Source organism: Phyllobates terribilis, unplaced genomic scaffold, assembly GCF_046119375.1.
Source record: "Phyllobates terribilis strain yellow unplaced genomic scaffold, ASM4611937v1 Scaffold_3__8_contigs__length_932513732, whole genome shotgun sequence".
Lineage (NCBI taxonomy): Eukaryota > Metazoa > Chordata > Amphibia > Anura > Dendrobatidae > Phyllobates > Phyllobates terribilis.
In genome coordinates, this window is record NW_027362763.1 from 314,424,150 (window position 1) to 314,436,502 (window position 12,353).

Sequence of the window (12,353 nt, forward strand, 5' to 3'; positions counted from 1 at the left end):
ATTAGCTATGGATTGGTCAAATATTGGGTATATACTGGACATGTATTAGCTATGGATTGGTCATATATTGGGTATATACTGGGCATGTATTAGCTAAGTATTGGTCATATAGTGGGTATAAACCAGGCATGTATTAGGTATATGCTGGGCATGTATTAGCTATGGATTGGTCATATATTGGGTATATACTGGGCATGTATTAGCTATGGATTGGTCATATATTGGGTATATACTGGGCATGTATTAGCTATGGATTGGTCATATATTGGGTATATACTGGGCATGCATTAGCTATGGATTGGTCATGTATTATCTATGTATTGGTTATATACTTGGCATGTATTAGATATGGCTTGGTCTTATATTGGGTATATACTTGGCATGTATTGGCTATGGCTTGGTCTTATATTGGGTATATACTTGGCATATATTAGCTATGGCTTGGTCTTATATTGGGTATATACTTGGCATGTATTAGCTATGGCTTGGTCTTATATTGGGTATATACTTGGCATGTATTAGCTATGGCTTGGTCTTATATTGGGTATATACTTGGCATGTATTGGCTATGGCTTGGTCTTATATTGGGTATATACTTGGCATGTATTGGCTATGGCTTGGTCTTATATTGGGTATATACTTGGCATGTATTAGCTATGGCTTGGTCTTATATTGGGTATATACTTGGCATGTATTGGTTATGTTATTTAGTCTCGTGTGTAGTTCTCTGCAGGGGTGAGTTACCCCATGTCTTCTTAGGATACAGCCTCTCCAGTGACTACGTCCCCAGCCTGTATTTGGTGCAGTCTTCCTCCTCCCCGTTCCGACAGGGTATGAGCAGTGTGTGAGACGCTCCTTCTCCACATGAGGACACGCTGCTCTCCTGCGCTACAGCCCTACACAGCGCGCGAGAAGGCGGTCACATGACACAGTGATGTCACTGGTAGGTCCGGTCACATGGCTGGTAATGTACTAATGTTCTTGGCGCAGGCAGTCACGTGACGTGGAAGTGATTGGCGCGGTTTTGGCGCGCGGGCTGCCGGAGTTGAAACTGAGAGCGGCGGGCTGTGCAGTGTGCGGCGGTCCCGACTCCTGGCCTGTCACCACGGCGGGCTTCCCGCAGCAGCATGCAGGCGTTTCTGAAAGGCGGGACCTCCATCAGCACGAAGCCTGTGAAGGAGAAGACTTCAGCCTCCACATCTGGCAGCGGCGCTGACGGCAAGAAGCAGAGGCCGATACCTTGGGTGGAGAAATAGTGAGTCTCCCCTAGTTCCCATCTCCAGGTGGACGGGCTCCATGTACTCAGGCGGCACCGCCCTTGTCGCCTCACGTCAGTCATTTCTAGCAGCTATCGCCCTTAATACTGATCATACGGTGAATGCATAGATCGCAGCGGCCCCAATAATATACCAAGCCCCGCTACTACCCCTCTCCCCAGGTCCAGCTCCGAGTCTCCACCGCTGCTCCCAGGGTCTGTTATTGTGCACAGCGCTGCCGACAATCACAGAGCTCAGCGGCTTTGCTCAAGTAGTTGGTAGGAACCTCCCAGAGCCACTGAGGTCAGTGACTGGCTGCAGCGCTGTTGACCATTACAAACACTAGGAAGAGAGGGCAGACTCCGAGCACCCTTCTCATTTCCAATATTCCCTATAGTACCCCGCAGTGCTATCGACATTGGCACCAGGGCTTGTGTGATGATATGCCACATGAGCCCTGCAGCCAATCAGCGGTCTCTTCACTCTCACTTGCATCAGACAAAACCGGCTGCCCTCTGACCTCCGCAGGAAGCGAGAGTGAAGTGGCCGCTGATTGGCTGCAGGGCTCATGCCACGTGACTGAGTCACTGGAGACCCGACACCGCTGAGCGATGCTGGTACCGGAGGGGAATGAACATCAGGTGTTTTTATTCTACGTGGGGGGAATATTGTAATTGAGAAAGGGTTGTCTGACTAGTGGATAACCCCTTTAAGCCTGCTTCTTCATAGTGTGCCTGGTACATACCACCATGAGTCCAGACCCTGATTGTATGTGCTGGGACTAGAAGACACGCTGTCAGCCTACCCTGTAATCATTTTTTATGGGATTCCTTTGCATCCCTTAAAAAAAAAAAAATAAAAAAAAAATATTCCACCCGGTTAAGGACTCCTGGTGTAGTGTTTCGCAAACAGTTGGATGTTTGAGGCGTCTCCTGGAAGGTTTCAGAGCGTAGCATTGTCTACACCAGGGGTCTCAAACTCTGCTGGGTATATGGGCCGCACACGGAAAAAATTTAATTTGGGGGGCTGCATTCTTTGCAGGACAAAGTGACATTTTTAGTGATACCATTTTTTTTTTTTCTATACACTTTTTGAACATTTTTGTTTTATTTTTTATAGCTTGGGTCGTTACAGATGTGCCGGTAATAAACTTGCACTTTTTTTGTTTACTTTAGTTTATATATAAAGCAGCATTTTTTTAGTGGCAAAATATTTTTTCATGCTTTTAGCCGCCGACTTATCTGCACATGGCAGTGACGTGGGACACAGATGTCAGCTGCTGGCCTCTGATAGGCCGGCGGCTGACACTGGTATTGCTGTGCAGAGAGCCGCACATTGCGAAAATACGCAATGTGTGAACGCAGCCTAAGAATGGCACCATCCACGTACTGTCCATGGTTGTCACAAACCCATAGACTTGCATTGGCGAGTTTGATTGCAACGTGGATGAAAAGCAGATAAATTGTCTTTTTTTTTTTCATTTTAATTTTGTTTTTTCTTTTGTGGCCCGTATGGTATGAGATGTGAGAAGCCCATAGACTGATGGGTATGTGTTCTATCTGTGAAAAACACCAATAGAATATTTACATGAAAAACAAATGTCTGAGTGCTTGGTGCTGGATTACATGCTAGTATAATGCAATCTCCTGCTGCCAGGACAAGGTATTTTGGTGCCCTAGGCAGATGAAGCCAGTGGCGCGCCCCCACCCATAAACCCTCAGCCCCCAGTATACGGTATGATGTCCTCCACAGCCACCTATACAGAATACATCCCCCCTCAATAGAGTATGGTCACCACGGGCCTCATTATGTCCCACTGTCTAATCCAATTGGAGTAAATTTAAAACATAGCTTTAAATATTTCAGTTAAAGTGCAATAGTAACATAATTAAACCAAACTATTCTCCCAATACCAAAGGTATTAACCACTAAGTCCTATTAATATTGTTTGATCAATCAAAATACATTAGTGATGGGAGTGTTATAGGTCTATATTAGTATATTGATCCCTAGATCTCATTTGTGAGATACAGTATCATATTACCTACAGCTCAATAGGGGCAACAGGTGATAAAGTAGTTCCCGAGCTACTTACCACTAAATCCTATTCACTTATTGTTTGATCAATCTAAATATTACTAACGTAAATGCTATAGGTATGTATTAATATATTGATTCCTAGGTCTGAAATGTGAGACTCATTATGGTATTACCTACAGCTCACTAAGGACGACAGATGGCAAACTAGTTTATGTCTTGAACACATGTTGGTCTAATAAGGAGAAGTATTCCCTAATGCTTCACTCCTTTAAAAACTAGCTGACACCTGTCATAAATAACATTGGTCCTGGAGAGCGCCCTACGCATTTCTTCAGTCATTGGTTACTGCTTTGAATCATCAGTAGTGTTGAGCCACCTCCGTAGTGTTCGGGTTCGGTTCGTCGAACACCGGGATGTTCGTGGAACTGTTCGTCGAACACCTTAGAGCACCGTTAAAACCAATGGCAGGCAAACAAAAACACATAGAAAACACCTTCAAAGGTGTCCAAAAGCTGACAAACTGCTCAGAAGACACTCTTTAAAAAAGCCGGACGGCAATTCAGCATCTGTACCCGACAATTTAGAACAGAAAGAATAGAGCATCACACACAGATTAGATGGATAGAAACATGTCAGTCACATATATAATAAGTACAGTGATAGTGTTGATTACTGTACTTGTCATTTAGTGTTAAAATAAAGGATTTATTAAAAAAAAAAAAAATGACGTGGGGTCCCCCCTATTTTAATAGCTAGCAAAGGCTAGGCAGGGAGCTGGGGGCTGATATTAATAGCCCAGGAAGGGTACCATGAATATTGGCCCCCTCCCAGGCTAGAAACACCAGCCGTCAGCTGCCCCAGAAATGGCGTATCCATAGGATGCGCCAATTCTGCACTTAGCCTCGCTTTTCCCACTGCCCTGTAGCGGTGGCAGTGGGGTAATAGGGTTGGGGTTGATGTCAGCTTATAATGCCAGCTGACATCAAGCCCAGGTTAGTAATGGAGAGGCGTCTATAAGACTCCCCCATTACTAACCCCATAGTCAAAGTTAAAAAAAACACAAACACCCAGAATAAAGTCCTTTAATTGAAATAAACACACAATTCTTTAATGTAATAAATTAAACCATACTTAGCATCACGCCCATTCCAGCTGAAGCCAATGTCTTCTGCAATAAAAGTAAAATAATAAACCAACCTCATCCTTACCTTTCCATGGTTCCCAGGACGGCTTCAGCTCTGCTACATTCACATGACAGGCTGGATCGCAGCCGAAAGCTGCCATCCAGCTTGCCATGCCGCATACACTGAGAAGCGCAGGCATGCTTGCCCTCCTCAGTGTCTCGCCGTCACTGCATCCAGATGAGCCGAGTTCATGTCCAATGAACTCAGCTCACCTCATGCACGTCACTGACAGTGTGGGAGAATTCTCCTGCCCTCAGCGCTTGAGCAGGAGAATTCTTCCATGCTGGGATGGCATTGAGATGACAGGCTGGATCGCAGCTGAGCACTGCCATCCTTCATAGACACTACAGAGCGCAGTCCAGGAACGGGCTGCCCCCAACCACCAGCTGCCTATTTGTACCTGGCCGGACACAACAATATAGGGAAGCCCTCTTTTTTTATTTTTTTTTATTTCATGAAATAATTAAAAAAAAAAACAAAATATGTGGGGCTTCGCCCTATTTTTGTGTCCAGCCAGGTACAACTAAGCCGCTGGGGGCTGGAATCCGCAGCGCAGGGAGGCCCAAGCTTTCTGCCCCCCCCCCCTCGCTGCAAATTGCAGTCTGCAGCCACCCTAGAAAATGGCGCGTTCATAGAAGTGCCATCTTCTGGCGCTGTACCCAACTCATCCAGGGCCCTGGTGCGGTGGCTCACTGGGTAATAAAGGGGTTAGGGCCAGCTTGGTATTATCAGCTGGCCCTAAGCCCAAAATTCATGGGGTCACGCCAATATTAGACATGACCGCCATGAATTTCTAGTAAAGTATTTAAAAAAACACAACACCCAGAATAAAAGTCCTTTAATTGAAATAAACACATTCCTTTAATGTTCTAAATTAAACCATACTTACAGTCACACCCATTCCAGCTGAAGCGAATGTCTTCTGCAATAAAAGTAAAATAATAAACCAACCTCATCCTTACCTTTCCATGGTTCCCAGGACAGCTTCAGCTCTGCTACATTCACATGACAGGCTGGATTGCAGCAGAAAGCTGCCATCCAGTTTGCCATGCCACAGACACTGAGAAGCGCAAGCATGCTTGCGTTCCTCAGTGTCTCGCTGTGACGGCATCCAGATGAGCCGAGTTCATGTCCAATGAACTCAGCTCACCTCATGCACGTCATTGACAGCGTGGGAGAATTTTACTTCATTTACAATGGGCAAGGGACGTGGAACTGGACGTTCAACTGGACGTTCTGGTGATGGTGCCTGTAGAGGAGGGGGCCGTGGCCAAGGTAAAAATGTGCCACAACCAACAGCCACATCTTCTCTCTCCCACTTCTTGACCGAATTACTAGGGAAGCACACTACAACACCACTATTGCGAACTGATCAGTGTGAACAGGTTATTAATTGGATAGCAGATAATACTTCCAGTTACCTGGGCACCACCACCTCCGGTCTGTCTTCCACACTATCAAGTTTTAGTAGCCGTGAGTCTTGACCGCATACTCCTCCTCACCCTGAAGCTCCTTCCTCCCACCATGCCGAGTGTCGTCAAACAGCAACTGATCCCACAGATGGACACTCTGAAGAGCTGCTCACTGGTCCATTTCCATATTTGGGCTCCTAGCATGCTCCGCTTGAAGTGGTGGAAGAGGAGATCCCATGTAGTGATGCCCAAATATTTGAACGGCCAGAGGAAGTCTACGCTGGCAATTTGTCACAAGAGGTGGACGATGACGAGACTCAATTGCCACGAAGTGAGGAGGAGGTGGTGGATGATCTAGTAACTGACCCAACGTGGCAGGAGGACACGCAGAGGGAGGCAGAGTACCCCAACAGGCAGGAAGAAGCAGTGTGGTGGCCGCACACAGAAGGCGGGCAACAGTTCCCCATAACATCAACACGAGGGACGTTGCCAGTACAACCGGTAGGTCTTCCAGAGTCTGGAATTTTTTTAAAGACTCTGCTGATAACCCCAAAAAGGCCATTTGTACCACCTGCCATGCCAGCATCAGCAGGGGTGACAAAACTACCAGCCTGACCACCACCAAGCATGATCAGGCACATGGCAGTGTAATAGAACCCCCTGTTGTGCATGTAATAGAACCCCCTGTTGTGCGTGCAAGGCAATCCCCTGTCCATACTGCATGCAAAGATGCCCCCTCCTCTCAGTCTTCACTTGTTATGGCAGTTTCTCAAGAAACAGCATCCACGTCCCACCGCAGCGTTCAATTGTCCATATCCCAGAGCTTTGAACGAAAGCGCAAATTCGCAGCCAATGACCTTAGCGACGACTGCATCTGGGGGGGTCATGTGATGTGGACTGAGCAAGCAGCGATAGCGCCGCTTACAGGCACATATGGCAGCAGAAGGTATTTACAAAAATACTTATTTACAAGATTTAAATCGATGGGGGCATTACACAATGTTGTACAGTGGTGGCCAAAAGTATTGGCACCCCTGCAATTCTTTCAGATAATACTCAGTTTCTTCCTGAAAATGATTGCAATCACAAATTCTTTGGTATTATTATCTTCATTTAATTTGCTTGCAAGGAAAAAACACAAAAGAGAATGAAGCAAAAATCAAATCATTGATCATTTCACACAAAACTCCAAAAATGGGCCAGACAAATGTATTGGCACCCTCAGCCTAATACTTGGTTGCACAACCTTTAGCCAAAATAACTGCGAACAACCGCTTCCGGTAACCATCAATGAGTTTCTTACAATGCTCTGCTGGAATTGTAGACCATTCTTCTTTGGCAAACTGCTCCAGGTCCCTGATATTTGAAGGGTGCCTTCTCCAAACTGCCATTTTGAGATCTCTCCACAGGTGTTCTATGGGATTCAGGTCTGGACTCATTGCTGGCCACCTTAGAAGTCTCCAGTGCTTTCTCTCAAACCATTTTATAGTGCTTTTGGAAGTGTGTTTTGGGTCATTGTCCTGCTGGAAGACCCATGACCTCTGAGGGAGACCCAGCTTTCTCACACTGGGCCCTACATTATGCTGCAAAATTTGTTGGTAGTCTTCAGGCTTCATAATGCCATGCACACGGTCAAGCAGTCCAGTGCCAGAGGCAGCAAAGCAACCCCAAAACATCAGGGAACCTCCGCCATGTTTGACTGTAGGGACCGTGTTCTTTTCTTTGAATGCCTTTTTTTTCCTGTACACTCTATGTTGATGCTTTTTGCCAAAAAGCTCTACTTTTGTCTCATCTGACCAGAGAACATTCTTCCAAAACGTTTTAGGCTTTCTCAGGTAAGTTTTGGCAAACTCCAGCCTGGCTTTTTTATGTCTCGGGGTAAGAAGTGGGGTCTTCCTGGGTATCCTACCATACAGTCCCTTTTAATTCAGACGCCGACGGATAGTACGGGCTGACACTGTTGTACCCTCGGACTGCAGGGCAGCTTGAACTTGTTTGGATGTTAGTCGAGGTTCTTTATCCACCATCCGCACAATCTTGCGTTGAAATCTCTCGTCAATTTTTCTTTTCCGTCCACATCTAGAGAGGTTAGCCACAGTGCCATGGGCTTTAAACTTCTTGATGACACTGCGCACGGAAGACACAGGAACATTCAGGTCTTTGGAGATGGACTTGTAGCCTTGAGATTGCTCATGCTTCCTCATAATTTTGTTTCTCAAGTCCTCAGACAGTTCTTTGTCTTCTTTTTTTTCTCCATGCTCAATGTGGTACACACAAGGACACAGGACAGAGGTTGAGTCAACTTTAATCCATGTTAACTGGCTGCAAGTGTGATTTAGTTATTGCCAACACCTGTTAGGTGCCACAGGTAAGTTACAGGTGCTGTTAATTACACGAATTAGAGAAGCATCACATGATTTTTCAAACAGTGCCAATACTTTTGTCCACCCCCTTTTTTAGGTTTGGTGTGGAATTATATCCAATTTGGCTTTAGGACAATTCTTTTTGTGTTTTTTCATTGAAGACAAATTAAATGAAGATAATAATACCAAAGAATTTGTGATTGTAATCATTTTCAGGAAGAAACTGAGTATTATCTGACAGAATTGCAGGGGTGCCAATACTTTTGGCCACCACTGTAGACCACCTCTTTAACAATTTCCCAAAAACCTTGTAGATTTGGGCATGACCAGAACAGATGGGGTAGATCATCTTCTGCATTACCATGTCTCCAACAACTAGGGATGGTAAGGTTAAAGTTATGTAATTAGGGAAGGAGTATTATACCAAAACATAAATGGTTTATATTGGTTTTCCCTGTAGATAAAATATGTAGAAGTTTTGACTTTGTTTCTTCAGACGCAGGGTGAGAGGTCCCCCTAAAAAGCCTTCCCATTTACTAATGTAGGAATCCTTTGGGTGATCATCTGGGTAAGGGTTTATTAATATCTGGTAGATATCGGATATAAGACCTTTGATTGAAACACCTGCTCCACACAATTTTTCAAAACTAGTACAATGAAAATTCTTAAGATTGTACGATATTTTCTTTATAAATCTTTCACTTTTCAGAATCTTTGCTTGTCGTTTAACCCCTTCCCATGCATGCATGTAACTGTGCATTCTATATCCGGTACTGGATGGTGGAGAAGGCTCTAGAGCTGAGCCCGTTCCATACATGGTGGCTGCCAGCTTATGCAGCAGGTATCCATTGATAACTACAGCACTGAGAGAGCCTGTGGGATTTATGCATTCCTATCGGTTCAGCTGTTTTTTTTTTTTTTGTAAACCGGACTGCCTACTTTTGAGTCTGCCATTGCATTAACACTTTATAAAGCTTTTTGTACGCTAAGGATACACTTTACATTATTTATGGTGGTTGATTTAATTTTTTTCTTTCCATTGTTGGCACCCACCCCGGCATCATGAGATTTGTTTTCACAAAAAACAATATTTGTTATATTGGGTAAAATTTGTGGGACTTTTTGGATTGACTGATATTCGGGTTTGTGTTCTTCATTTTTTTTTTCCATATTTTGTGTTGGGTGTAATGTTTGTGGTTGTCCATATGAGGGCACTCTAAAGTAACATTTTATTTTCTTACCTTTTACAGTATTTTTTATTGTAATTGTTTTCTTTGATTCTATAAACCTTTTAATACTCTACTGTAGTGTTCCCCAACTCCAGTCCTCAAGGCCCACCAACAGGTCATGCTTTCAGTATTTTCTTAATATTGCACAGGTGGTGGAATTATTGCCTGTGCAGGTGATGCAATTATAACCTTGGCAATACTAAGGAAATCCTGGAAACATGACCTGTTGGTGGGTCTTGAGGACTGGAGTTGGGGAACCCTGCTCTACTCCACTAACACAATTGACTACAAAGCCTACATTGGTTTTGTGTGGCAGAAAGTAAAGAACATGGCTTGAATTCTTGATTGTGATTGCATGTCGTGCTTTTTGTTTTATCTTGTATTCATCATATGGTTTCTGTGCAGCCGTCCCAAATGTGTGGATGAAGTTGCTTTCCAAGAAGAGGTGGTGGCTGTACTGAAGAAGTCACTGGAAGGAGCTGATGTAAGTAAGTCATATTATTGAGGACTTGTTTTGTATTACCATAACAATATACTCACAAGTATCTTTAGTGCCTACTAAAACACAAGGTCAGGCATACACAGCCATGTGATCTTCCTGCAAAATGCGCAGGTTGTGTAGAGGTTGGATTTTTGGTTCTATTAGCCACTGTAGTCAGAGAGACCCGAACACATGAATATGCAGGGTTTTTTCCGTTCTTCCCCTTTCTCCATTTGTAATGTATGTAATCTCCAAATTGTTTTTCTCTAGGGAGACATGTATGTTCTTCCCAATAGGTCAGTACATGTCCTTACCAATGTGAATTTTCTCTTTTGATACGTGGGGCCAACCTCATATTTAACAAGAGATAGATATAGGTGTACAAGTTTTTTGCAGGTGTCGGGGGGGAAAAAATACTGCAAAGTGCGAATGCATTTTGTTTATTGATAAAAGTAAATGATTAAGCTAGTGAATAATCAAGAGGAATCTAAAACGAATCAATACTTGGTGTTGCCACACTTTGCCTTCAGAACAGTATTAATTCTTCTAGATACACTTAAACACAGCTTTTGAAGTAACTTGGCAAGGAGGTTATTCCAAACATCATGGAGAACTAACCACAGATCTTCTGTAGATGTAGGGTTGTACTTTTATTTCTTCACATAATCCCAAACAGATACAAAGTTGAGATTAGGGCTCTCTTGGACCATATCACTTTCATGACTCCTTGTTCTTCTATACACTGGCTTCACCCCCAAGCCTATTTTCACCTTCCTGACCAGCCCAAATTTTCTAATTCTGATCAGTGTCACTTTGTGGTAATAACTCTGTAACGCTTCAATGTATCCCAGAGATTCTCAACTTGTTTTTTTTTCCGTTACACATTGTACTATATGGTAGTGGTAAATTTAGGTCAATATTTTTTGTCTATTTGTTAAAATTTTGGAAATTTGGTGAAAATTTTGCAGTTTTATCGAAATTTACCAAACAATTTTTTTTTCGGTATCACATCACTCTTGAAGTGACTTTAAGGGGCTTTTGTGACAGAAAATACCCAAAAGTGACCCTTTATGAAAACCCTTCAAGGTGCTCAAAACCACATTCAAGAAGTTTATTAACCCTTTAGGCACTTCTCAAGAATTAAAGAAACGTAAAAGGAAAAAATGAAAGTATTACATTTTTCCCACAAAAATGTTGATTTAGGCCCAAATTTTTCATTTTCACAAGGGTAACAGAAGAAAATGGACACCAACATTTGTGCAATTTCTCCTGAGTACGCAGATTCCCCATATGTGGTAGAAAACGACTTATTGGGCGCATGGCAGAGCACGGAAGGGAAGGAGCGCCATTAGACTTGAGTGTAAAATTGGCTGGGACAGATTACGGTCGCCATGTCACGTTTGCAGAGCCCCTGATGTTCTTAAACAGTGGAAACCCCCATAAGTGACCCCATTTGGTAAACTACACTCCTCGAGGAACTTATTGAGAGGTGTTGTGAGCACCTAGAACCCACAGGTGCCTCACTGAATTTAAAAATGAAAAAATATATTTTTACATTTTCTGAAGTGTTCAACTACTGGCCGAATTTTGTATAGACGATTAAAGTTAGGATCGTCTTGGGGAGGACACTGCACATTATCACTATAATTCAACATTTTTTGGATCGCTTCAAATCGTGTCCTTGTCATGGCCATACGGAATACCCGTGTGCTGTAGAGAATATTAGTACTCGAGTATTGCCGGAGCTCTGTTTTTCTCTATCGTTTCATTGGGGGACACAGGACCATGGGTGTATGCTGCTGTCGCTAGGAGGTTGACACTATGCAAAAAAAGGAAAATGGCTCCTCCTCCACAGTATGCACCTGCCTACAGGCACCAAGCTCACCAGTTTAAGCTTAGTGTCTGTAGGAGGTAGACCTGGATCCTTCTGATCCAACCCTGTTGTGTTTTATTAATGTTTGTTTTTTCTCTTTCAGATACAGCTCTTCAGGCTAACAGGGCACATTGCGTCCCCTGTTAACCCACTAGCGACCGAGAGAGCAATGTGGCTACCCCCACATCGCCCACTCTCGGACCCGCTGGGCAGGACTTATCCCCTGTCACCTTAGGGTGTCTCAGGGTGATCTCGGTGGCCAGTCCTAGCCTGTTCCCCACCCCAGCCCCCTCCTCGGAGCGGCCTGGGAGGGAGACTGTGGTCCCTGCGGGTGACCTTCCCCCAGGACCAGACAGTGCGGGAAGGAGGAAAAGCCAGGATCCCCTCCTATCCAGGAAGGTATCCTGAGACCATCCTCAGGAGGTGAAAGGAACGGACGATTACCGGGCTCGCTACTGCCTTTCAGCAGGTACCAGCCCCCCGGTCCCCCCCCCTCCCCCTCCAAACATGGCGCT

At 44.3% G+C, this 12,353-nt stretch overlaps 1 protein-coding gene across 1 annotated transcript in view; it reads left to right on the forward strand.

Moving 5' to 3' along the window:
* Positions 1-958: 958 nt before the first annotated feature.
* The window catches only part of RFC4 (replication factor C subunit 4), a 48,095-nt gene continuing 36,700 nt past the window's right edge, over positions 959-12,353 (forward strand). Inside the window, exons 1-2 of the mRNA XM_073673088.1 lie at positions 959-1,255; positions 9,890-9,968. Of these exons, the coding sequence (XP_073529189.1) occupies positions 1,128-1,255; positions 9,890-9,968 (207 nt within the window). The 5' untranslated portion in view covers positions 959-1,127. The remainder of the gene's footprint in view (positions 1,256-9,889; positions 9,969-12,353) is intronic.